General features: G+C 31.5%; 2 protein-coding genes across 3 annotated transcripts; both read left to right on the top strand.

Moving 5' to 3' along the window:
- The first annotated feature begins 2,632 nt into the window (after positions 1-2,632).
- LOC117177861 lies at positions 2,633-16,660 on the top strand. Its single transcript, XM_033368890.1, has 4 exons — positions 2,633-2,832; positions 7,393-8,475; positions 10,043-12,163; positions 15,667-16,660. The coding sequence occupies exons 2-4, from the start codon at positions 7,522-7,524 to the stop codon at positions 15,784-15,786; spliced, it is 3,195 nt and encodes a 1,064-aa protein (XP_033224781.1). The 5' UTR covers positions 2,633-2,832; positions 7,393-7,521; the 3' UTR covers positions 15,787-16,660.
- A 2,000-nt stretch (positions 16,661-18,660) lies between these two features.
- LOC117178926 (serine/threonine-protein kinase rio2) lies at positions 18,661-26,339 on the top strand. Of its 2 annotated transcripts, none has more exons than XM_033370486.1 (5): positions 18,661-18,910; positions 21,507-21,648; positions 21,750-22,128; positions 25,220-25,504; positions 25,591-26,339. In XM_033370486.1, the coding sequence occupies exons 1-5, from the start codon at positions 18,845-18,847 to the stop codon at positions 26,261-26,263; spliced, it is 1,545 nt and encodes a 514-aa protein (XP_033226377.1). In that variant the 5' UTR covers positions 18,661-18,844; the 3' UTR covers positions 26,264-26,339. The 2 variants fall into 2 exon arrangements, with proteins under 2 accessions (XP_033226377.1, XP_033226378.1); XM_033370487.1 differs by lacking the exon at positions 18,661-18,910 and adding an exon at positions 20,735-20,831.
- Positions 26,340-27,532: the final 1,193 nt, after the last annotated feature.

Below are 27,532 nucleotides of genomic sequence, written 5' to 3'. Positions count from 1 at the left end.
AATTAGCACAAATGGTAAGTTCCGACAGTGCCTACAAGTGTGCCTACTGGCCGCTAAATGGCAATACCGGTTTCATATGTATACACCTGGTATATATATAACGAAAATTATATAAATATTGATAATATTGATATTGAATAGCTCCTAATATAGAATCTATTGAATTGAAGGTCATACTCTTATGATTATTATATAAACTCCTTATCTTTAAAAACATAATAATGAATTTAAATTTAAATAACATGGATACAAATAATTAGGTATAATTATTCACAGTATTAATTACAAATTAATTAATAATTATATTATTCTAACAACTGGAGATAATAAATAAAAAAATTATCTTTATTATGATAACATTTTCTAGTTGAAAAAATCATTAAAGCCAAAGCTTAGTTAAATAATTAATTTTAAAGTAGTAGATTTGATTCATTTTTCTCAATTTATTATTTTATTATGTATAATTGTTACCAACTCCGATCTTCTCTACCGAATTTATCAAATTGTACCCTGTTTTACCAAGTTAGTAGCAGGTAAGCCACCTTTCCTTTTAGTTCCCGAAAAATAACAATAAGGCAAACAGGGCGCGCTTTTGGACCTTTAATTTTAGTTCCCGGAAGGCTAAGGCAAACAGGGCGCGCTGCAGTAAATCGATCCAAATCAAATACACGGCATAAGCAATCTCCCACTTCATCTCTGGTATCATATGCCCTTAAGGGCATGTGACACAGCTAAATACCTATATTACCGACCACAGTTTTTCAGTTCACTGAATGCTTTTTTGAACCTAAGAACTTTTTCTGTAAGTAAAATATCGAGCTGAAACTTCGGGAAATGTATTAGAGTGCAATAAAGTACGTTTATGTACTGCATTTTGGTAGAAACTTCACTGAAAATTATTTCATCTTTTTTCTGAACCTCAACATTTTTTGAACGTTCGAACTTTTTTTATACATAAAATATCGATCTCAAACTTTGAGAAATGCAAGAGCCGAAAGAAAACTACGTTTAAGTACAAAGCTTAATAATAAAAGATGTAAAAAAATAGATTTTGACAATTAATTCCAATGCCATCAGCCGGTAACGTTGTACACGAAAATACGAAACCTGGCGGCCACTAGGCGAGGCTCTAGAGATTTCGTATTTTCGTGTATAACGTTACCGGCTGATGCCGTTGGAATTGATTGTCAAAATATATTTTTTTACATCTTTTATTATTAAGCTTTGTACTTAAACGTAGTTTTCTTTCGGCTCTTGCATTTCTCAAAGCTTGAGACCGATATTTTATGTATAAAAAAAGTTGAAACGTTCAAAAAAAATGTCGAGGTTCAGAAAAAAGATGAAATAATTTTCAGTGAAGTTCCTACCAAAATGCAGTACCTAAACGTACTTCATTTTACTCTAATAAATTTTTCAAAATTTCAGCTCGATATTTTATTTACAAAAAAAGTTCTCAGGTTCAAAAAAACATTCAGTGAACTGAAAAACTGTGGTCGGTAATATAGGTATTTAGCTGTGTCACATGCCCTTAAATTTTTCTAAATTTATTAAAAAGAATAGATTTTGCTTTTTTTTCTACTCCTTGGTGGAACTTCCGACGGAGGAAAACTCACGTATTAATTTCAGATTCTGAATTCTTCTCTTCTTACCGGAAATACAATATGTCAAAAGTTTGATTTTTTATTTGCAAAACGTATGGACATAGGAAACAAGGGACTAGACATGCCATTGCGGGGGTGATGCAATGAGGGGGGAGGTCCGCCACCTTTTGATGTCCCGCGAGAAACATGGCAGCGCCCACATGTTTATATTTTTATGCACAGTTTGTCGGCAAAAATGCTCGTGCGCATAATCAAATGGCACATCGTAAGATGGCGGCTCTCCCCACTCATGGAATTTCCCCCCCTCCCGTGGATTCAACCCCGTTCGCTCAAGTTAGGATGGCATACCTAGTCCTGTGTTTCCTATGTCCATGGCAAAACGAGATAAAAAAAAGAAAATTGAGTAAACTGAAAAAGTGAGGTCGGTAATATAGGTATTTGAGTCTGCTACCTATTAAATACTGGGGGACTTTCATGGACATAGGAAACACGGGACTAGGCATGCCATCCTAACTTTGGTGAGCGGGGTTGAATCCACGGGAGGGGGGAGAATTCCATGAGTCGGGAGAGCCACCACCTACGATGTGCGATTTAATTATGCGCACGGGCATTTTTGCCGACAAACTGTGCATGAAAATATAAAGGTGTGGGCGCTGCCATGTTTGTCGCGGGACATCAAAAGGTGGCGGACCTCCCCTCTAATTGCATCACCACCGCAATAGCATGCCTAGTCCCTTGTTTCCTTTGTCCATGGGGACGTTACTTTGAGGTTAGGTATGATAGAACTGATATTTATCAAGTTTCCTTAAAGCCATTTAAAAATGTTTAAACTTAATAAAAATTATAGAAAATTTATTTAAAGTTCTTGAACTATAAGTAGTTCAATTGCCAAATTTTTGTATAAAGAGTTTCTAGAATTCAAGGGATTTTCAATTTACGGAAATTACCAACAAATAGAAACTTCGGGTTTCTGCGCCATCTGATCAGCAAGCCGTGAAATTAATATCAGACGTGCTTGGACGTGTCACCAGCCACTTGAGTTACTGCCGTGCCGTTGCCATTTGAAAAGAATATGGGGAGGCGTTGAAAGTTTGTTAATTTTTGTGTAGATTGTCGTGGTCTTGTGTATAACTAGTTGTGTTTTATCATCTGGATATTGGATTTAAGTGTTTCTGGAGCACACGAAAGTTTTATACTAATAATAACTGTTGCAGGCTAACAGATAAAATTGGTAAGTTGATCTTTCATGATACGCTTTTATAAAGGGTGGTTTATGCGTCCCTTCCTAGTTGATAGTCGCCCTGCTGCCTGTTGCGCAATTATTTCCTAACATGTGCTTATCGGATCTAAGCTCAAGATAAGATTTCAGAAAGAGTTTCTGTCAAGAATTTACTCAAAAGTTTGAGTTTCATTCGCTTAACACCAATTCAGGTATGGGGTTCTTTAAGTGAGTCATTTAAATTCCTGTCTTAGGTCACGTTGGGTCATTTAATTTCCATGTATATTCCATACTTATTCATTTCTGAGTTTTTAACTGTAAAAATTTCCTGCTTTGTTGAAAATATTTGGATTTTTTATATTTTTTCCTTAAAATTAATTCCTTCCTCAGCTATATTTACAGTTAAACTTTTTAGTCAGCATTTTTTGGATATCATTCGCATCATTACTTGTAAATGAAAAGGTCGTCACGTTTATTTTATTTTTCTTCATAAATAAGTTCCGAGAATATTTTTATATATGTACCTATTTTTAAATTGGTAGTGCTTTTGTTACAGAAATGGCGAAATTGGATAAAATTTAAATAAGATCATTTTTCGGTATTTGGTTTATTTTATTTTTTAGTAATAACCATTATTTATTATTGGGTTCTAGTTTTAAGTTTACTAATTATATTTATAAAAAGTGTGTAAAATTTAAGGCAGGGTCTGCTCATGTCGAAAATAATCAGATATTTGTATCGAAATATCGGTAAGGACAGCTGCGGTCAAAATTTAATTGTTTCTGGAAAAATCAACTTAGCATAGTCCCGAAACATTGATTTTGCTCAGATTTAACAAAAAAAAAATAATTTAAAAATAAAAAGCTTAACATGCATTAACGAGAAAAACTCGCTGTATAACCGACGTTCAGAAAATAAAATTTCAATTTTAATTATACATATTTTACGTTTTTAATTTGGCACTGACTAGTATGGTGAGATGTTTCACAAAAGTAACCGATCAAGTATAGCGCTAGGGCTAGTATTACCGAATTTTACTTACCTTCAGCCGTGAACAAGCTGGAAAAGGGGGTAATCTTACGGAAAATTCCGTAACGGTATATACAGGTACATTTCGTATTAATTTCTTGCTAGTGTAGTACAAAGGCGTCCCCAGTTCCGTGTGCATAAGGAGTCAAAAAGAAAATATAACAGAAAATGCACTATAATCGATAAATATCAAATTACTATTGTATTGGCGTGTTTGAGAAAAGTTATAGGGTTAATGTAACCTTAAATGTTCATTGAGGTAATTTGTTACGTTGTTTAATAGTTTTTTTAAATCAAATATTGTATATAAAACAAACTTAAGTTTTCAAAATGTTACCTATGAAGCCACAGTAATAGGTGCACATCTGTTATTTCACTTGATAGTAAACCTGTAAGTCGTGAGTCAAATTTTCCGAACCGACTTAGCTGAGAATTGAGTCGAAAGATTGGACTTAACTTAATTTGAGATTGTGTCGAATTTTTCGAACCCGACTCTAATAAGATTTAATAGAATTTTATTTATACTTTTATGTCAAAGCGCTTTAATAATTTCGTCAATTGGGCGTTTCTGAATTTTCCTATTAAAATTAAGATAATGGGCTCATCTACTAAATTTTTATTTTATTTTGGAGTAAGAAATTATTTACTATATAATCACTAATAATGCGAGTGTAATTGAAAAGTCTTTTTCGAATTTTTATTTGAAAAGGAAAAATGGATAATACCTCTATAAAATTGTATTTCTGTCGCTTCATGCCACTACCTAGATGTGGCGTCATAAGCTTTCAATATTTTCTAAACTAAAGACTTAATTCTTAGCTGAGTCTGTGTTGAAAAATGCTATGCATTGCTCACGTCTTGAAGTCGGTTCCGAGCTTTGTTATTATTTTGTACACCACGAAATAATATAAAATCTAATATCGCATTCGTTCATCCTGCACTGGTGTACTCCAAGAGCACTACGATCGCCTTCTAAAAAGTAAAAAAAGGCCACTGATTTCCGAACAATTAAAAAAAAAAGAATGTTCTAGCCTAAATCGTTCTGAAGTTATGATGTTTTAAAGAGATTTTTCAGTCAAAAAAGTTTTCAATCTTCCTTTCCGAATAATATCTTGTTTCCTATACATCCTACATGAAAGTTATATGCAAGTTAATTAAAGTAGATTAAATGATTATTATCAAATTAAATTATTTATTATTATATAAACAAACAAACCCAAATAGATTTTAACTTTTACAGAACATCAGTTATAGTATCTTTATACCAGGCTACTTTTTGTGGAATTCTGTTTACAAATAAATAATCGAATTTTTAGTTATCGTTTCGTTTTAGTGCAGCAACCCAATGAATTTCTCATTCACTATTACAATGCAAAAACTTAGTTATAACTTATTTTTTGTATTAATACATCATACATATATAAAGTAACAATAAAGAATTTATACATTTTGTCTAAATTATGATTTTAAACCTTGACTTCTGACAAGTTTTGTTTCCAAGCACAAGCGTTAAAGAAAATAGTGAAAAGTACTCATGAAATACATAAGAAATATTATTATTATGCATTTATTGCTAGGTGGCGACAAAGGGTATGACAATGAGTCTGCCTCATCATCCCTTCTGTACAGACGAAAGCGGGGGTCTTCTATGATACGTGAGGCTTCCATGTCCTATAAACTTTTTTTGGTTGGGTTCTTCAGTAACTAACCTACTAAGAAATGCCTACAACTGGCTCGGGTCCAGTACATAAAAAATGCGATTTATGCTCAAGTTCTACAAAAAGCAGCCTGCTATAAGGAAATTTGTGAACTTTTTTGTGCTTTTAAGAAGTTTTACGTAAACTGAACAAAAAACGTAGAATTAAAAACTTGATGTCTTTTAAACATTTGTAAAGATCTAAAAAGGAGGGAAAAGTCAACTAATATTAAAATTAATTAAAATTAATTTTAAAAGGGGGCCCAACGATTTTTTTCATATGCGGTCAAAGTACTCAGGAGGCATGTCCAAAACATAATTTCTGAGGTACAAACCTTCGCCTACTCATTTAAGTGAAACTTGGTTTTGAAGAGGCGTGTTTAACTTATTATCCAAACCTTTTTTCTTTCTACTCAAATGATTAAACTTTTTTTCCACTCGTCAATCAGGTATTTTCAATTCAACCATCAGCTAACGTCACTTTGTTAAAAGCTGAGGGGAAAACAGTGGATCGTATGAATGGAACAAAACTTTACTTCTGTAATATCTTTGTAATTAATCATCATTATTACAATTTTATTATTTTATTAAATAGTAATTAAAAAATAAAAACTATTTTTCAAATACACTTGTACAGAAAAAATTAGCTTTTACGAAGATATTAGCAAAATAGGGGGAAAATGAACTGAATTCCATGCATTTGGGCCCTTGTTTTCCCCTCAGCAGTCTACGAAGTGAAGTTAACTGTTGATTGAAATGAAAATAACTAATATCACGTTAATTTCTTAATGAACGTCTGTATGAATTTGAGCTGTTCGAACGCACTAAGGTGGGTCGAAAAGAAAGTTTACCGTTTAATAATTAAGACAATGCATTTATAGGGCGCGATAAATGGACATTTTAATTCAGATGGGACAATTAATAAAATACGTGATACATTTTCCAGGAAATTTAGCCCCCCCCCCAATTATGTGATGCTTTGCCGTTGTAAGGCCATTGGACACTCTAATTTAGTAATTTTGGAATTCCCTTTTATTGAAGCCCTTTTCGGCTTTAACGAAGACATCCTCATCACATGTCTCGCGCCTCGTGCTCGACTACATCATGCATACGAATATTTATTTTAGATAATTAAAGAATCACATTATTAGTCACATTATTGGTTACGATTAAGACAAAAACTATTCGTTTGATAAAAAAATAGTTTTTCTTATCTTGCATGGTTTGGCTGAGAAAATTGAATTTTTTATTTTTACTAACTTTTTTTACGATTAAAACAAAAACCATGCGCCTTAATAAAAAAATGTTCTAAATCAAATTTCTAGATCTTTCTGAAATAAATCTTTTTTCTTGTCATCTTTTTTATTCGTGTCGCTTAGTTCAAAATTTCAATTTTTCGTTCGATTTTTTGACGGGTAAAACCACAATAGTTGGTTAAGAAGACTGCTTAACAAACTTTTCCTTCATGGCCCTAAAATAGTATGCCAGAGCACAATTCAATCCCATAATCCTTTCGCAAGTATCGTGTATGCAGACCATTACTACTACTACTACTACTACTACTACTACTACTACTACTACTACTACTACTACTACTACTACTACTACAGATTACAGACAGATACCTTCGTAAAAACCCAGTTCACTTTCTTCAAAACGTGGAGATTTCATAGAGACTAGCGATGTCAAATTTTATATAAATCTAGTATCTTTGCATTAGGCTGATAATGTAAAAAAGTGGTGAAAATGAAAACGTTTAAATTTAACAACACTTGAAATTAAAAATAATCAAAAGCTTATTTTCGCGATAATAAATTTTTAACGTTTTTGTTTCGTTTTTGTTACAGGTACACCAGTGTTATTAAAAAAAATGATCATCTCTAAATCCTGTGATCTGGCATAAACGAATTATTTGTTGATCGCTAAAGTGTTTTAGTTATATATTGAAATAAAGCGGCAGATTATATCCAATAAACATGTACAATAACCAAAGTCTAGATGACAGAGTGAGAGGTAGCGTTAATCACGAACGGTACGATGTTCAAAGTGAAGGAACCGGAAGAAGATACGTAATGAAATGGAGTCCTCAAGAAGACATGAAATTTTATTCTAAAAGTCGCTACGGTTCACCAAGAATGCTTAGTAGATCTGTGCCGAGAAAAAACAAAAATCTGGCTCGAATCAGAATAAACAGGTCTTTGAACTTCGATGCTGGAATTGTCAAAAGAGATTTAAATTTTAAATCTCCTAATTCTAGTTTAGATAGTATTTGCTGCGATGACGATAACCAATTGTCCGAGAAGCAACTCTCAAGATCGGCGAAGATCATGAGAGCCTTGAATTTGAGTAGCAGTCTTCACAGCTCTGCAAAAAAGAAAGTTAACAAAACCCTGAACTTCGATATGAGTCCGAGTCCGAAACAACTATCAAGCTACAGTCGCAGTCCTTGCAATATTGTACATTTAAATTTGAGCACATCTTCTCCCAAGATCAGCAAAACCTTGCATTTTGATTCGAGTCCTGCCGAATCCAACATCAGTAGCATATTGGGTACTTCTATCGAGTCCATCGACGAGAATCAAAACCAAACGCCATCTCAAAGAAGAAGGAGCGCGAAAAAGTCTCTGAAGTATCTTACACCCCTCAGAAAATCAAGTATTGGTTCTTCTGATTTCAACGGCAAGTCGTCTATGCTTCGTGCCGAACTTAAAGAAAAAATTGACAATATCATACAAGTGGCGACTCCGAATTTGCAGACTTTGAAGAAAAGTAACAAAAAGCCTGGTTTTGTTGAGGAAGTCTTTGTCAGCACTCCCAAGAATTTGTTCAACGACTTTGTCGATGAAGACCGCGGAGGATCGAAAACTCCTAATAATAAGATTCGGCTCGTTCCTGAAAGCATGAGTGCGATTAAGAAGAGTCACAAGAAGGTTCGTCGAAAATTTAAATACAATTATTTGATATATTTTAGAGTTGCAACATTGTTTTTTTGTACGTTCCCTGTGCCTTAAATAATCTTATTAATATAATTAAGAAACATTTTCTCATCAAGGCCGTGCTATTGAGATCCACCGTCGTGCAATATGCGAGCATATTTTTAATGCGGCCAAAATGTGAAATCGCGAAACCAAGTAGAAGTTTTAAAGTGCATTTTAATTTGTGCATAACAAAATTCTATTTTTTTACAGTTTAAAAAATCAGTTAATGCAAAAAGTAAATATTAATTGAAAACTAAGTGTTAAATATGGAATTTTCATTGTATACAGTGACAACAATTGGTTTACTATTAAAAATGTTTTTATCAACCCATAAAAAAACTATTATTTCAACATGTCAAGTACGCTTCAAGCAGCCCTGTACATCTGAAAAGGAAATGGTGATTCCTTGCTGTCCTAAGTTGATTAGTTCCTAATATCTCCAACGCGGCGTTAGTTGTCCAATCACCTGTTTTTATAGGGCATGAGACTAGACTAGACCACTTTTAAAAAGTTTTTCAGTAAATAAAATGTTATTTTCATGAAAAACCCCTATTGAAATTAAATCAAGTTTACTTATGTAATATGTCAAAACAGTTTTCCAAGCTGTTTATATAAATACTAAAGGGAAAACATGGATTTAAACGTCATCCAATAAATTTGCGAAAGTGGTATATAAGATTTAAATAAAAAGTTAAATATAATCCGTTCTATTTCTGAAAACACAATAAATTATGTTAATATTAATAAATTATAAAAATAATATCTTGAAACTTTCTTTTATAGCATACAAGTTTAAACCAGATTTCAACTGGCAATTTTAGGGTTTAGCGAGTTCTTACACTCTTGAATATAATTTAGTTCAAATTGAATTCATTTTTCTTTTATGAACATGTTATATTTTTGTTTGAAAGACATTGTTTTAAAGATATACTGGTAAAAGTTTAAAAAGGGTAATTAGAGGACTAATTTTTTATATTCTTCACTGATTAGTAAATAACATTTTTAAAAATATAAATTTAGTACAATGCAACAAGTAAGTTTAAACTCTATACTATTCAAAATCTTCTTCGGGAAATTACTTTTGCATTTCATTATTAATATTATTTAGTATGTTTTCAAAATTCGCGATACAAGCGTACCCAAGATGTTAGATCTCAATATCAAAATAATTTTTCGCAACAACTCACGTCTATACGTATCGAGATATCGAGTTAAAAATTCTGTAAATTAAATAAAAGGAACCAAGAAACATTTTCTCGGTTCTACATTTGTTGAAACAAAAAATTTCAAATTTTTAACTCGATATCTCAAGTCGTATGAACGTGTGTTGTTACGAAAAATATGCCGGAAAATTATTTTGAGCTTAGTATGTATATCCTCAAGAAGTTTCGTTATAAAATTATTGTATAGATATACAATAAATATAAACTCCACTCTACTCAATTCTAGTTGAACGTAACAAAATAAATCATTGTTTTTATGGACATTTAAATTAATTCCAAATCATTTTTTTTCACAGGAAAGGTTTTCACGTCGATTAGACACTGGCGTTGATGTGATGACGAATGAGGCTTTGGAAATCGAATTGACCGAGAAACTGGATAATCAAAAACAACGACGATCTGTAACACCTCCAGTGCAAGAAGATCTTCAGAATTCGAGTTACGACGTGAATTCTATCAAACGATCTCACAAGAAAGATAAGAGCCAACGGAAATTGCCCTTGTATCGTTCGGAGGACGAACTCTCAGAATCAGGATCAATTTTCGATTATTCTGGGATCAAAGACATCTCTAGTTCCTGCGAAGCTGATTTGGATCATTTTGAAGGCGAGAGAAACAATGCCACAGGAAACAGCCCAACTGATATGGAACTTCTTGAAGATAAAATGATTCTCACACCTGTAAAGTTGAATTATGAGAGTGATTCAGAGATAGAAAAAATTAACGATTCGGTACAAGATTTTACTAGTCCAAAATCAGAAAAAAACAAGGTAGTAATACGTATCACTTCTCCAACTACTCCTACGAATGGAGCTTCGCCAACAACTTCAAAAACTCGTCCAACTAACCAAGAATCGCCTGAAAATGCTCGACCTTCAACTCCAAAAAATCGGTTTGATTTTCTGCAACGTGTGATAGGAAGTTCTATTAAAAAGTCACACAAGAAAATCAAGGATGAAAATAAGAAGAAACTTTTAAAGCCCAGAATGCTCCAAGACGGTCTTGATGTTCCCAATCAAGATAGTCGGGAACATCCAGGTTTAAATAGCGAAGAGCCAGAGGCTTCTTGTTCGAAAAATAAAGAAACACATATTTCGTTATCCAGTAATCGAGCCGCCACTCCCGATAATATAAATTCCAGTAGGCTCTTACTGCCTCAGTTTAGTTCTGTTAAGAAGTCTCATAAGAAGGACAAGACTAGTAAAATTCTATCCAGCTTTGCCAGACGACAGAAGATTTTCAGTTACGATAAAGAAAGATTGTCGAGTTCAAATTGTGGGGCCAGAAATTCTAGTTCGCTGGCGAACGATTTCAAGAGCTACTCCTTGCAGCAAATCGACGGTAGATCTAGTGAAACTGCGAATGACGGAATTTCGGAGATTGACAAAATCCAAAGGTCTCCTCGTTCGACTGATTCTTCCCCTAATAAGAGAAAACTGTCTAGTTCCTTTGATTTAGATGAAGCTTGCACTCCACTTTCAATGGACGATTCGGTTTCTATTAATTATGTAACTGCGGAAGAGGAATTTAAAATTTTCACACCCATAAAGAAGAGGAGAGCAGCTCCAACTAGAAGATTGTCCGATTGTGAATACGAATTTGAGGATATTCCCTTGGACAACTTTGAAGATGTTCCCTTGACAAGATGCACGACTCCAGTTTTAGACCAAAGCAGACTTATGGACTCTATCGAGGACAATTTTTTTACGCCCGAGAGAAGCACTTATGCCCTACATGTTTCCGCGGAACCAAGGGGAAAGTCTACTCCGAAAAATAGGTTGACGGCGGAATTAATGTCGAATGTTAATTCTATTAAACAATCCCACAGAAAAGATAAGAAGGGAAGTAAACTTTCTTTCAAGAATGAATCCGCTCGGCTGGATATCGAGGCGGAAACACGTTTTGGTGAAATTAATTCACCGTTACTTAGACCCCCATCTAATTTTTTGACTCCGGATTCCAGTCTTCTTAGCGACAATGTTAGTGATGGAAGCTTCAGAAACGTATCGCTCATGGCTTCTAAGTTTTTGCAATCCTATCAGTCCGAGCATTCTAAACCATCAACGAGTTCTGAGAGCAGAGAGGACAATGATGACGGAGAAGGAAAGAAGACTTATAATTTGACCACAACGCCTCCGAATCTCATGAAGACAAAGGGATATTTAAAAATTTTGCAGAATGATTCCATTAAGAAATCACATAAGAAAAAGAGGCAAGAATTGAGACACAGTATGCTGTTTCAAGATCCAGAAATATCGGATGATGGATCTATTTTTTCGGAGGAAGACAGAGTTGAGGACTTTTCAATGGACCGCGCGATGAACAGAAAGAGTTCTGGAAAAAGCTTGACGGAAAGTCGAGTCACGGTCGTTGTCAACATGAACGAGAGTCTATTTGGAGATAATTTAAATAAAAAGGTATTTAATTTTTTCCTCAATTTTGCATTAAATTCCCCTAAAAATTGAATATTTTCGAAAAAAAATCATTTAAAAAAAACTGGATGGTTTGATCTTTCTTAAACTGTACATCCCTTCCTGTAATAATTGTGAAATGTTTGGTAATTTTAGTGAAATGGAAATCGTTTAGCGCTTTTATTATTTTGAAAGAGTTCCAATGTAAACACGATTTATTTTCGGATTCATCAAATTAAGAATCAAATAGAAATCTTTTCCTGTAGATTAACAACCCCTTTTTTATACATTAAAATTGCAAAATAACATCATTTTAATCAATAAGCTAAAAAATGTAGAAAACAATACATAATATTAAGACTTTCGAATTCTAATATTGTTTTCTGTTTTATATTTGTTATAATAATATTAATGGTTTAAATAACTGAAATCTTTTAAATCTCTGGAAATATTTTCAAAATGTTGAATCTATTTACACGTTCCCAAAGCTTTTTCCATTTAAAAATATATTTTTAGATTTTAATTCATAATGAATTATTGTCAATTAAAGCCGATCTATTCTCAGATTTAGTAAGTTATGATTTATATGGAAACTTTTTCCAGTGGATTAACGTGTGCTTTCTTCTAAATTAAAACTGCAAAACACTCATTATACGTAACAAGTAATTAAGGGCATGCTCTTCGTGACCACGTGACCAAACTAGTCCCCGGTTATGTGCATTTTTTTTGGTGTTTACTGTGTCCACACGGGTTGAGATACCGTGTTTAAACTTTGACAGATTAAATAAAAAGCACTAAAGAACTTTTGTATACCTCAATATGTTTGTAGTTTTAAAGAAAGTTTATTTATAAGTCGATGAAATAAGATATTACAATTCGAGTTATAGCACTTTGCAGATAATTGTTGGTTTGATACATTTCGGATTTTTTGGTTCGCGTATATTGAGCATTTTCACCAATTTTGGACTAAATCGTCTAAACCTCAAAAAAAATTAATGTAAGCAATAAAATTTGCACATTCGTTGCAAATCAACAAATAAGTATCTGCACACACTAAACCTATCATTATTTTTGGAGCATTTTTAGCGATTTCTAGCGGAGAAAAAAAGAAACTTTGAACGTCGATAAAGTCGAGATCACGTGACTAAGTTCGTTCATGAAATTTTTGTGTACAATGATTTTCATTTTTTTGGTCCTAAAAATAAAAGATAAATTTCAAATTGGAAACATAGCAACACCAGAAATATGATCAAATTTACTCTTTTTATTACTATTACTATTATTTATTACTATTATTATTGGTTTGATATAACTTAGAATTGTTTCACGCCAGTACAAAAAATCAACAAGAATATATAACCATTAGAAAATTTTAATTATTTTCTGAAGATGAACATTTCTCAAGATGGAACTTGGACTGAGTTTCGAGTATCACGTTCTAAGATGTTCCTCGATTTTTTTTAATCGAGGCATCTAAATTATCGACGTTAAAAGTTTTTTTTCTGCTCCTATAGTATTTCACTAGAAAACTTTCTTCGTAATTATAAACATTTTGATATATACAAACGTTCCTCCATCCTTTCGGTATAATTTCCTAAATCCTAAATACGATATCTCCATCCGTGTGGACGTAGTGAGGACCGAAAAAAATGAAAATCATTTCATTCTCCACACCAAAATTTTATTAATGAACTTAGTCACGTTGTCTTGACTTTATCGACGTGCAAAGTTTCTTTTTCTCTCCGCTAGAAATCGCTAAAAATGCTCCAAAAATAATAATAGGTTACGTATATACAGATACTTATTTGTTGATTTGCAACGAATGTGCAAATTTTATTGCTTACATTAATTTTTTTTAAGGTTTAGACGAGTTAGTCCAAAATTGATGTCAGTGTTCAATATACGCGAACCAAAAAATCCGAAATGCATCAAACCAAAAATTATCTGTATAGTGCTATAACTCGAATGGTAATATCCTTTTTCATCGATTTATAAATAAACTTTCTTTAAAACTATAAACACATTGATGTATACAAACGTTCTTTAGTGCTTTTTATTTAATCTATCAAATTTTAAACACGATATCTCAATCCGCGTGGACACAGTGAACACCAAAAAAATGCTCATATCCGGGGACTAGTTTGGTCACGTGGTCATGAAGAGCATGCCGTTAACAGAGTAAATATGTTACAAAAAAATGCATACTTTAAAAATTTTAAAGTTCTAACCTTTTCTTTTTTTTTATATAGACGTGGTCTAAATAACTGAAATTTGTTTAATCTCTTGAAATCCCTTGGATTTTTAAAGATTATTTGAAATCTTCAAAAAGTTTATTTGTGTAGCAATCTGCCTTTTTCCTTTTTAAATTTCGCGACATTTACTGCTTTTAAACAGTTGGAACTACTTTTCGGTAGTTCTGAAGTTTCTGTCAGTTGGTCAATTTAATTGAAAATGGTCGGAAAAGTACTTCAGAAGTTATGCTAAAATATTCGTATTGCATCAGCTAAACTGGAAAGCTATCATTTTATTAAAAAAGTATACTCTTAGTAGTTAAACAAATGTAAACGTCCGATTGAAACTTTATAAACTATTTTCAATTTTAAAATAACTCCAAAATAATATACTCATAATTATTATTAATTGATTTATTTATTAATTGGTCAATCAATCTATTATTATTAATGAATTATTATATTCGAATTTATTAAATTTCAGGCATTGTATCAGTCTAAAAGTTGAAAATTTTTAATTAAGAGAAAGAACAATTGCTTAATATTTAGAAACATTTGACTGTTCATTTAAATTCAGTTATTAGAAAACAAATATTTAAAATTAAACAAAAAAACTTTAAACGTTCCAATTTTAATTGTTCAATTTGAAAAGTTTTAATGTTTAAGTAAATTTGTTGAATTTTGATGTATAAATAAATACTGAATACCTATTATTCCTAGAAAAAATTCGAGTAAGCTAAAAAGATATGGAGAAGTTCTGAAAAAATTGCCTAAGTTAATACAAAGTATACATTCTTGAAGAAAAATTCAAATCATTTTAAAAAATGCAAAGCAACCTGTAGATTTTTCAAGATTTCTAAATAAATAAAGATCCGTTTTTATTACCTTAAATGGAAATTTGTTTACCTAAAGGTCGAATTTTTAAATTTCATTGACCGTGAAAAATGTTTGAGAACCGGGAAATGACCGGGATTTTTTTTCTTCTATTAGACCGGCCACCCTGAAAAAGGCAAAAGCAAAATTAAGAATTTTGTCAACTCAATTTGATTTTCATAACATCAATAATTATAAAAGATGTAATATAAGAAGAGTAATGAATTACTGTCTCCAGTTTGTTAAGTCTTATTATACTCGTTTTTTCTTACCCCTATTTCCTCTAAAGTATTCTGTAGGTTTACTGTGAATCCTGAAAATGTGTTATCAGTTTTTTCGTTAATACTATACATTTCTTGATCATTGTTTTTTTTTTTGTAATCATGTATTAATATTTATTTTCAGAGACGATCATTCCAGCATCCAAACCCATACAATCGCACTGAAAACTCCTCAGACGATGGTTCAATCTTCGATTCAGACGAAAAATTGGAGGACAGATTCAACGATTTTAACGAATTGTAAAAATTCGATGAAACTCACGAGAGTATAAACTGTGACTTGTATAGTAATTACGATAGCTTTCAACTATTTCTCCTATTATAGATTTTCTTTATAGATTCACAGTAAGGCTTTTTAGTTGATATAAGTTCACAGATCGTAGGAACTATTTTTGTTAAATTTAGTAATCACTAATTTGTGACGTAAGTGTATAAAGATTGATCCGTATTGTCTTTATTAGTTTGCGCTGATGTTAACAATTATGGAGATACTTGTTGAAATATGATTGGTGGTATGTGGTATAAAGGACAGGTAAATTAAGGTGAAATTACATTTTTGTCAATTGTTTGAAATATTACCTGTAATTGTAACTAACTTCGCGATAACGCTACTTCAATTAAAAATGGTTGATGAATTGTTAACTGGTAAACTTTTTCACCTAATAATCATTAACTACTTGTTAATATTTAATTGTCATTTTCTTAATTATGAGTAGAGTTGATATAGATCATTGAGGGTTCGAATTGTGCATTTCTACATGTGCTCTCCACTAACGCGAGTTCCTCGTAAAAAGCGTATGTAGATTTCAAGGAAAAACAGTAACCAATCAGACATACTATAATCTCTAAATCCTGAATGCGTGTTAGGCGATTAGATTTTATAGTAATTTTAACTTTGCTGATTTTTGATGTAAGACAAAGATTCACAATTAGAGTAGGTTAAAGTGGATGGGAACATTTTTAGCAGGTAAAATAATGTTGTGATACTTGAATTCTATTAAAAAACTACTTTTATATACAATAGAGTTTCTAAGATATTGGTTATGTTGCGCGGACGTCTAGCGCCTTCAGAAATTGATGCTGTATATTGAAGTAATAAATATTCGAATTGCCTATTATTCTGCCACTGTGGAACTTTTTCTCTTATTTTCACTAAAAAAAAGTTTTGCCTTCATCAGAGAAACTTGAGATTTTAAAAAGAACTAATAATTGCTAGATGTTTTGAGGTTAGCGAAATTGAAGTTATAAAGTTACTTTTAGACAAGGGAACTATAACAGCAGTGTAAACCTATATTTATTGATGAATAATAAAATTACACAAATTGATAAACACAATACTTTTAGTTCAACATATATACATATATGTATGTATGTTTGTTGTGTGTGTGTGTGTGTGTACAAATTAATGCAAAAGTAAATAATTTAGACACTGAGAATGAATGATAGAAATCTTAGGAGCTATTCCAGTAAGAAGAAAAGGATCAAGAAAAATTCAGAATCTGAATTCCCATTAATACGTGAATTTTCCTCCGTCGAAAATTCCACCAAGGAGTAGAAAAAAAAGCAAAATCTATTCTTTTCAATCGACTTAGAAAAATGTAATGGAACCCTGTTGGCACACAAGTCCTAAACTTGTCCTATATACGTCTTTCGGCGGACGTCCTGTGGACCTTTTAAAGACATGAAAAGATCCAAAGGATGTCTTAAAGACGTCAAATCATATGACATAGAGGTACGTTCTAAGGACATCTTTAGGACGTCCCGGTATCCACTGGGAAGTGTATTGAGAGGAATTAAAAAATGAAGGAATGCAACAGAAAGAATAGAAAGACAGAGAAAAATTTCACTTTGAAGACGAAAAACCTATTACTTTTAATCGATCAGTCATAAATATAAAATAATTATGTTAATAGAAATCATTTGTAGTATTGTCAAAGAATATTTTTATAATTCTTTTTAAAGATAAATTAATTTTGTTTACCTGACATAACATTATCAAATGAATTTATTATTATTTATTATATTATTAAATCTTTAATTTGTTTAAACAATATAAAATATTATTAAAATTACTCCACTGTTATGGCAGACAAAAGATTGAAATTTGCAAACTTATGTTACACAAAAACGAATAAAAACTATGCATATGCACATTTTTTTATGGACATATTAGAAAAAATTAAAATAATCGAAAATAAAGGATGTAAGTCTGGAATTAAAAATAACCTAAAAAAAATTGAAATTTCCAAACTTATGTTGCATACGGAGGAATTGAAGCTATGTAAGTGCATATATTTTGTGGACATATTAGAGGGAATTAAAGAAGTCGAAAATATAGCATATAAGTATGAAATTAAATATAACCATGAGAGGTCTGTCTACTCATCGGGTTAAGAGAAATTAAAAAAGTAGAAAATATATTCGCCTGCATGGAATACAACACAACTGTCAATCGTTATAAGGAAATAAAAAAGAATTGTTTTCGGAGATAAACCTAATCTTTCGTTGGGCACCTCTCCCGATAGAAACTTAGCACATAAAAAAAATTTTTTAATGCTCACTCTTTCGATTAAGTCTGAAAATATTCATTTTTCTCTATTCTTCTCTTCTTGCCGGGATACTTTCAAGATCTTCAAATATTAAAAAAAAAGTTTTAAAGTATAAGGGAGGAAAAACGAAATGGGGGTTACCTACTTTTTACTCTCAATTATTTTAAAATTGAAATTTGTATGTGTTAAATCTATAAAAAACAGAAAGCATCAGTTTAATCTCAACTATTTTTAAATTATTTTTTTCTCGTGTCTTCCTTTTACAAAAAAACTGCAAAAGTGTTTGCTTGAAGATAGGTCTTGACGTAAAGTACTTGAAGCTACAAAAAAAATGATTTTCGAAAAAGAGGAATTTAGTTAGTGTCTTAATTAGTTATTTCACTTCAACCATCAGTTAACTTTACTTCGTTAAAAGCTTTAAATACGAAGTGAAGTTAGCTGTTGATTGAAGTGAAAATACCTATCATGAAAGCCACATGCCCTGCTGCAGATTTGAAATTTACCGCCAAAGAATATACGTGATGATGCGCCGTCAGAGATTCGGAGAAGCCATCTTATTTTCCAGAATCCACGTGTTTTGTTAAACTGTCAGAACTTTACAAACACAATACTTTATGAATTCAGTTCAGCTGTTTGAAAAAGATTAAAATTAGATCATTTGAAGAAAAAATTGTTCTTGTTTTTATGAGTGAAGTCCGGCTGCAATTTGATCGGGACAGTGATTACATGAACTTGTGAATAAAAGTTGTAAATATGGGGAAGCTTAACGTTACAATGTTGAGATATTTAAGCAAGGAGGATTTTCGTGTTCTCACAGCGGTACGATACCTTTATTTATTTTAATACTATCAGTTTCGTGTATATTCTGAGAATTTGTTTGGACAGGAAGATTTCTAACAAGTTTTTGTTGATGAAGTTGTTTGCCAATTTTGAGGTTACCTTACTGCATTCATTGCAACAAAGTCACAAAATAACATTATATATCACAATTTAATTTCTAATACAATTAGTATTGTACATTATCGCAACAGCAGTAATATTGGTAAAACTATAGAATAGCGGCTTCTCCCGTATAACACTTTAACGTAAAAAATATCAAAAACTTGTTATTATTTGATGAATTCTAAATGAAACAGGTGGGGGAAGAGCATTTTTAAACCACATTATGATTTTCTTTACAAAAAAATAAACTGAAATGCATCTTGTATACCTGACTGAAATCACTATACTTTGATCACAAAAATTAATCCTGATTGAACTAGTATACACTATAAACTTCTGTAAAATACATGTATGTCTAACAGTGTTCGTTAATAGGCAAATAAAAAAAAACATTTTATTAACAAACAAAAAGCATAACCTCAAAGATATTAAAGACATGTGAAAAATAATTCACAAGAAAATGACAAGAACTAATTGTAGGGTCTAGGTTATGAGAAAAATTGTTTTTTTCTGTGTCTATACGTTTGGACAATATTGTATGTTCATGCACACACTGTAAAAAACTGAAAAAATTTCACGGTTATTATTGGTAAAATTACACAGAAAACTTTCTGTACTATTACCGCTTGTAGGGTGGGGATAATACAATTTGAAGGTTAGGGTTGCGAATGAATTTGTAATTTTACCACTCCTAGCATAGGATTATAGCAAAAATATAGTAGAAGTACATTTTGACTTCTCGAATCTATCACGTTGAGAGTCAGAAATAAAGTGTCCTACTTCTAACGTAGTGAATTTTCTTCACGGTTGTAAAAGTACAAAATTTTAGGAATATCGATAATAATTCATGTAATTGTGCACTTTCTTTTTTAATAAAACAAAAGGTTGTTGCAAAATTCCAAACTTTTGGAAAAACTGTATTAAAAATTGTTAAAAGTATTCTTAAAAAAGGTAAAAATTCTAAAAATGAATTTAATTTTTTTTAATATGTATATATTTGATCTAAATTAATAAAGTTAAGAGAATAATTATATGTGTGTAATGTACAAAGATATTGCTAAAGGAACATTTTATAAATAGAAAAATTATGAAGTTCGACAATAATAGAATTAAACTCGAGTCCTGGCTGCAAGCGGAAAATCAAAATTGCGAACGCGGCGGGAATCGTCAACCATTCGCCATAACAGCCATAACTACGCGAACGTGCGTTTGTCGAAATGTTTTTTGTTTTGTCACTTTGTGCAGTTTTATTCAACTCTGGGTTTATAATAAAATCGTTTTCGGAAAAAATTACATCATGAAACAAATGATGTTTTTTAAGCAACGACCGATCATGCAATTAACGAAGTCCCTGATATTGACGCTAACGGGCATGCAGAGGCCGACTTCGATCCAATTTCATTTTTATAAACGCGAAGAAATGCTATTTTTGTAATAGAATAATATGAGAGTTTATTTTTATAATATTACACATTTCTCTCAGGAAATTTAATAATATAAATTAATTTAAATAACATTTTATTATTTTTAAACATTCTTAATAGTATTTGTAATATTTCTGATTTGAGTAGAATATTTTCAATTTATGGTACAAATACAATCATTTCTGGGAATTTTCCTGTGATTTCCAGTAATAATACCATAACCTAGAAATATACATCTCATTTGTACTTCTACAAAGAGAACTGTGTAATCGCATAACCTAAAAGTGAAATTACAAACTGAAGACAGTTTTTAATTTTATCCCGTAAAGACGCTTTTTTGGGGATAGTAAATATTACGTCCCTCTCTGGAAGTGGTAAAATTACAAGAAATATTTTTTACAGTGTACTTATAATAATGCGATCGAGTCTAAACGTACGAATCTGGAAAGGGGAAGGGACAACTGGAAAAGGGAGGGCGTGTGGGTTGTATCCGGACGTATAGACACAGCCCATGTCGCCTTTCCTTTTTTATCTTCTGTTAACCTTTTCTAGTATCAACCTGGAAACGGAAAAAAGATCTGGAAAAGTGAAGAGGGGTGGTTTATGCCCGAAAATATAGACAATGCACATCCTTTCCTTTTTCCAGCTTCCCCCTTTCTGTATTAAGTATGATATAATAATGATATTATGAATTATTGGGTGCACAAAATTGGGAATTTGTGGTTATGCATGGATTTTTGATTGGGTTAGAGTTAGGTACATAACTAACATTGCTGTTAGTTTTCTTGAATATTAAATTAAAAAAATCCTCGAAAATGCTCTTTCCCCAACTTTTTCATTTAGAATTCATCAAATAATAACAATTTTTTGATATTTTTTAACGTTAAAGGATCATAGGGGAAATGCCGCTATTCTATAGTTTTACCGTAATATTTTTTTCGAAATCTAAATAGGTAGATACTATAAAATTATATATTTTGAACTTCGCTTTCAGAATTTAATTACAAACTTGCTTTTGGATTTTAAGAAAAAAACCCATTTATTTGCAGATTGAGATGGGACTGAAGAATCACGAACTTGTTCCTGCGCCCCTTGCTGCGCAAATCGCAAATTTGCGTCATGGTGGTGTGCATAAACTTTTGCAAGATCTTTGCAAACATCGTTTGCTCAGTTACGAACGGGGAAAGCATTGTAAGTAAATAGAAATGAGTGTTCTTGTACAGAAATAATGAAGAACTATCCCCTTTCTCAACTGATGTATTACTCCATTTATTACTCCATTTCATCCACAGATGATGGATATCGTTTAACCAATTCCGGTTACGATTATCTCGCTTTGAAAGTCCTCGCAGCTCGCAATGTTGTTACATCTTTCGGCAATCAAATTGGTGTGGGAAAAGAGTCCAACATTTACGTCGTTGCAAATGATGATGGAAAACCGGTCGTTTTGAAGTTACACAGACTTGGTAGAACCTGTTTCCGCAATATCAAGGGAAAACGAGATTACCATCAGCACAGAAAGTCATCGTCCTGGCTTTATTTGTCCAGAATATCTGCAACTAGAGAATTCGCGTATATGAAAGCTTTAGAAGAAAGAGGCTTTCCTGTACCGAGACCTATCGATTTCAATCGACATTGCGTTGTTATGGAGCTGGTTGAAGGTGGACCTCTGTAAGCGATGATTTTTAATAATTAGTTAATCTGAAGAGCTCGGACTCACGCCACTATGACATTGGCCGCCAATGTCAGTATTTCTTCACTTTATTTTTAAGAATATATTCAAAGTTCTTCACTGATTGGTTAAAATATTATGTTTACCATCTCAACTATAAAAATATATACCAAACAATCAGGATGGCGACTTGACCGGGATTTTAATAAAAAAAACTGGGAATTTACTTCTTCTTGCAGTAAAATTCATGTTGTTGTCATCGCATTTTGAAAGTTCCCTCTTTCAAATTTGAGATAAAGTACATACTTCAAGTAGTTTTTAAAGTAGAAGTAGTATTTTGAAGAAGAAATATTGCTGACTTATAATAGACTAAATAAATATAAATAAAATTGAATAAAAATTCAACTACTTGGTTAAAAGGTAAACTCTTTTGTTAACAATTAATTTTTCTGGTCAATGATTCATCTTTTTGATCAAAGATTCATCTCTAGTCGAAAATATAACTACCATTATATTTTTGGTTGAAAATGTATGTACTATGTGAGAAATGTGCCTTTTTTGTAGAAAATTAATCTTTATGTTTGAAAATTCATCTTTTTGGTATGAAATACAACTATTCCACTTGAAGATTCATCATTTTAGTTGAAAATTCATCAGTTTGGTTAAAAATTAATTCCTCTAACTATAAATTTGAATATCTATTTTTGGTTGAAAATTGATCTTTTCTTGTTCAAAATTTAACAATGTGGGTGAAAAGTTGGCTTTTGTAATTGAAAATTCAACTATTTCGTTGAATATTCACATATTTTGTTAAAAATCTATTTTATTGGTAAAAAAATATCTTTTTCATTGCAAGTTAATCTTCTTGTTTAAAAATTATTCTTTTTGGTTAAAAATTCAAGTATTCCAATTAAATATTTATAATTTTACTTTTCAATTCATATTGTAGGTTGGAAATAAAATTATTTATTTATTTTTTAAACTGAAAATGTAAATATTATTCAAGTTAAATATTCAATAATTCCAGTTAAAAATTCATTTCTTTGGTTGAACATTCATTCGTCGACTAAAACTTCAATTATTCAATTTTTGGTTGAAAAATGATTTTTAGTTAAAAAGTCATCGTTCTGTTTTAAAATTCAACTATTCCAGTTTAAATAATTTAAATTAGAAGTCCTTGCCTATCAATAATAATTTAATATTAAAAAATAGAGAAGTAGAAAAGATTCGAGTTTAGAGAATAATGAAGTTGAAATTAAACGAAATTGAAATTTTTCGACGTTGTAGGAAATTAAATTGACAAAAAAATATTGGAGAAATTCAAGTTCAAGATGCATGTAATCTAATTGTTTGAATAAAAATTATTAATATATGGACGTCTATAAAATTAAAAGCAATTTAATTTAAATAACACAAAATATTTAGAAATGTCTGGAATTTAAAAACACCTAAAAATTAGTATTGGGAAGAGATTTATTCATTTTATTGGAAGTATTAAACCCTGTTAGAATCGAAAATTGAATTAAATAGTTTTATACAGATTTCATCAAATGGTAACAAAATATCAGAATAGCTCTTCTGTAAGTTAAGTTGAAAATTTACACCATAAGTTATTTTTGAAATTCAAAATACCTCCGCGTACAGAATTAACAAGTATGCATTCTATTAATTATGATAAATTTCATTTGTGAAAATACCATTTGCAAATCCATAGGATTTGATGCTAGAAAGAAAAAAATTAAAGTTATACATATTGTTTATTATTTTATGCATTTTTCTATACGTATAGAGTTTTAATTTATTTTCTTAGTTAACAAAAATATCACAAATTGGAGTTTTTATCAGAAACTTTTACTTTGTATTTTGAACAAGTAAATCCTACGTGATTTATTAACCATTTGTCTAGTCTTCCCGAAAATGACGTATTTTTAAAATTTTACTCCTTTTGAGTTAGCAAAAGATTATAAAAACTGCTAGTTGTCCCTACAAAAATATTCAGAAACGAATAAAACTAAAAGTTAGATCATGTTTTCAAAAATGTAGTCCTTCAAGCTCTAACTCATCCAAATCAATTTATATATTTGCTCTGTGTCACCGTAGTCTCAAGTTCGTTAGAAACCTCCCTATGATTGCCGCGCGCTTGGATTGGATCTTACTTTTATCATTTGAAGGTTGACAAAAATATGAAAATTTGATATTTTTGTTTATTTAAGTTACTAATACAAATTCACCAAAAGCCTTAGTTTTTTTGGAGAAAATAAGGAATATCTTGGTAAAAAGTTTAGAATTTTTTTAAATAGGACTTGCTACCAGAAATAATTTAAGTCACACCCATAAATGCTTCCAACATGCGATAAGGGGAAAGGCGGCCTTGTGCCTGATCACAGAAATAATTTAAGGTCACATCCCCTACCCCCTTTCCAACGCCCCGTGGTGGGTGGGAAGGCACTCCTGTGACTGGTCATAGAAATAATGTAAGATCACACCCTGTCCCTTTTTACAACACTTCATGGGGCGGGGACTAGTCCCCTGTGACTAGTCAAAGTAATTGCATAAGTTACAGGAACGAAGGTAATTTCATGATAATACTGTATAAATTGATTAACAGGAATTAGTGTTTTCTATCATATTGAAATAACAGTTTAATGATGATAAGGCTGAAAAATAGTTCGAGGCTCGAGGACTGAAAATCACTATATCTTATCAACTATAATTCCACCATTAGCATTTTTTCAGAAAAATTGGCTAAACGGTGAAAATAGGCTAATTGTCCCGAATTTCGATATGACTAACATTTTTGGTAATTTTTGTTTAGTTAATAGGATAAATTCATAAAATGCATCCTTTTCGGGACGACTAGCCAAATGGTAAAAATAGGCTAGTCGTCTCGAAATTCGGGACGACTATACGCAGTCATAAGTTTATTATTTTAAAAAATTCATGCCACTATACATTGCTGTTTTTTTCTTCAAAAATTTATACTATTATTGACACAGTTTTTTATCTCTGAAGTGAGTCTGAGCTTTCTAATTTAATTTTTCAATTCTTGTGAAGTGAACAATGAATCAACGAATGTAATATTTTTTACAGATGTAACGTGCACGAAGTTGATGATGTAGAAGCTTTGTATGACGAGCTAATGAACTTGATTGTTAGACTCGGAAATTATGGGGTGATACATGGCGATTTTAACGAATTTAATATTATGATAACAAACGAGGGAAAGGCCATCGTTATTGATTTTCCGCAAATGGTTTCAACCGAGCACATGAATGCTAAAGTTTATTTCGATAGAGATGTGACCTGCATTCGAGACTTTTTCAAACGACGCTTTGGTTATGAAAGTGAGATGTTTCCCACATTTGAAGATTTGAAGTAAGTGTTTATGATTTATCGTAAAACGCTGTAAATGCCAGAAAATTGATTTAATCTGTTTAAAAATATACAATTTTCTATTACAGACGAGAAGACTGTATGGATGTCGAAATTAAAGCAAGTGGACTGACTAGACAAATGGAAAAGGATTTATTAGTTGAAATGGGAATGGATACTGAAGAAGTGGAGGAGGAAGCGGAGGAACAGGAAGGGAGTGAAGAAGAAACTGAAAAATTCGAAGATGCCGTTACAACTCAAGAGACTGTAGATGACATCGACATATTAAGGCAAGAAGTTGACAAATCATGTAAAATAGATCTGGGTGAAAATTCTGAAATCAAGCCTTCCGATTCCATTTCCCATAAAGATTTCGTCAGTAATCATGAGGAGAACGTATGCGATAAAACGTTAATGGAAAGGCTAATGGATAGCCTGGATAAATTTGATGAAGGGAATGCCAGTCAAATTTATAATTCAGATGAAGATGAAATTCCTGAATTGATAGAAGGTCCTCGGCTGGCTAAATCTCATCAGATTAAAGAGTTTAACGATTGCAGAAGTGTGAGGAGTTATACGTCAGCATCTACGATTGCACCAGAAGTAATTAAAATGAAGATGAAATCTGCATTGGAAAAGAGAAATACGAAAAATTCTTCTCGAAGAGCACTCGTGCGAGGCGAAGCCAGCGCAACTGCCAGAAGTCGAAGAGAAAATCGAGATAATATAAAACAGTCGACAGGAATTTGGGGCTGGGAGTGAATCATAGGTTGTTTGTATGTATTACAAACTCACGTTATTCAATTTAATTTAGCAATAAAATAATTATTTACTGATAGCCACATTATTTATTGGATTTTGCGATATTAAAAATTCATAAATAAATTTAAATTTCAAACATTTTAAATAGTTATAGAAAGCCATAATGTTGACGATATTCACTGATCAAAAAATTCTGATGAATCAATGAAAGATCTATTTTTGAACGAGAGCTATGGATTCAAGCATTTTTTCCCAGTGTGCAAATTATATGTGGAAGGAAACCGTATGCGCTGTCAGGGTACTTTTTGCAAAAGGCTGCCGGCGCTAGGCCGCTTTCTTGTCGCACGGAAAATGGTTCTTGTTAAGATTCAAAGGGCCATTTATACAGTATTAAGGATTTAATTTTAAGACAGTATGGAACCCAATTTATCCAAAAACAGTGTTGCAGTTACGCGATAAAGTGACTTCAAGTTACCTAAAAAAGTTCCTTTTTACTTCCTTAATTTTATAAATTGAAAATCAAAATAAATAAGATTATAACACATAACAACTTAATTCAAAAAGAAACAAGCATTAGTTAAAGTAAAAAAAAACTACACAGTATATTTTGGCAAGTGAGCAACAATATATGTATATTTAGGATGAAATTCAGATTGAGCAATAGACATATCACTTGGAACATCCTGCTGTATCAGTTGCTGAACGTGTTTTGTTTCACCGCATTGTTCGGCAGGATCGCCAGAATTACTTCTTTTGTTGACTATATTTCGATCAGCCATTAATAATTACATTTTATATCGAATTTCAAGTTAAAATCACGACTCACGTATTCAATTCTAGCAATTCTATTTACCACGTTTTACGGTACTGCGCATATCATAACTTTAAAATTGTTTCGATTAAATTTAGTAAAATTTGTCTAGATTTAAGACTCCATTCTGAAATTCAGGGGCCAAAATGTTTCAAATTTCGGACAAAACACTTTTTGTATGATTCAATTTGAAACACTTTCAATTCCTAACATTTTAGGTTAAAATATTGCTTTTTTCAACAAATTAGATGACCTTTTAACAAACTAGTTGAATTTTCAACCAAATTGTTGAATTTTCACATTGCAAATATTGACTTCCAACGCAAGAGTTAATTTTCAACCTAATAGTTGAATTTTCTACCAAAATATTAGATTTTCCTACCTAAAAAAATGTGAAGCAAAATAGTTAAATTTTCAATCAAAGAAATTAATTTTCAACTAAAATTATGAATCTTGAA

Source organism: Belonocnema kinseyi, chromosome 8 (assembly GCF_010883055.1).
Source record: "Belonocnema kinseyi isolate 2016_QV_RU_SX_M_011 chromosome 8, B_treatae_v1, whole genome shotgun sequence".
Classification (NCBI taxonomy): Eukaryota; Metazoa; Arthropoda; class Insecta; order Hymenoptera; family Cynipidae; genus Belonocnema; species Belonocnema kinseyi.
The sequence above is the reverse complement of the archived record's forward strand: the minus strand, read 5'-3'. Positions and strand labels throughout refer to the sequence as shown.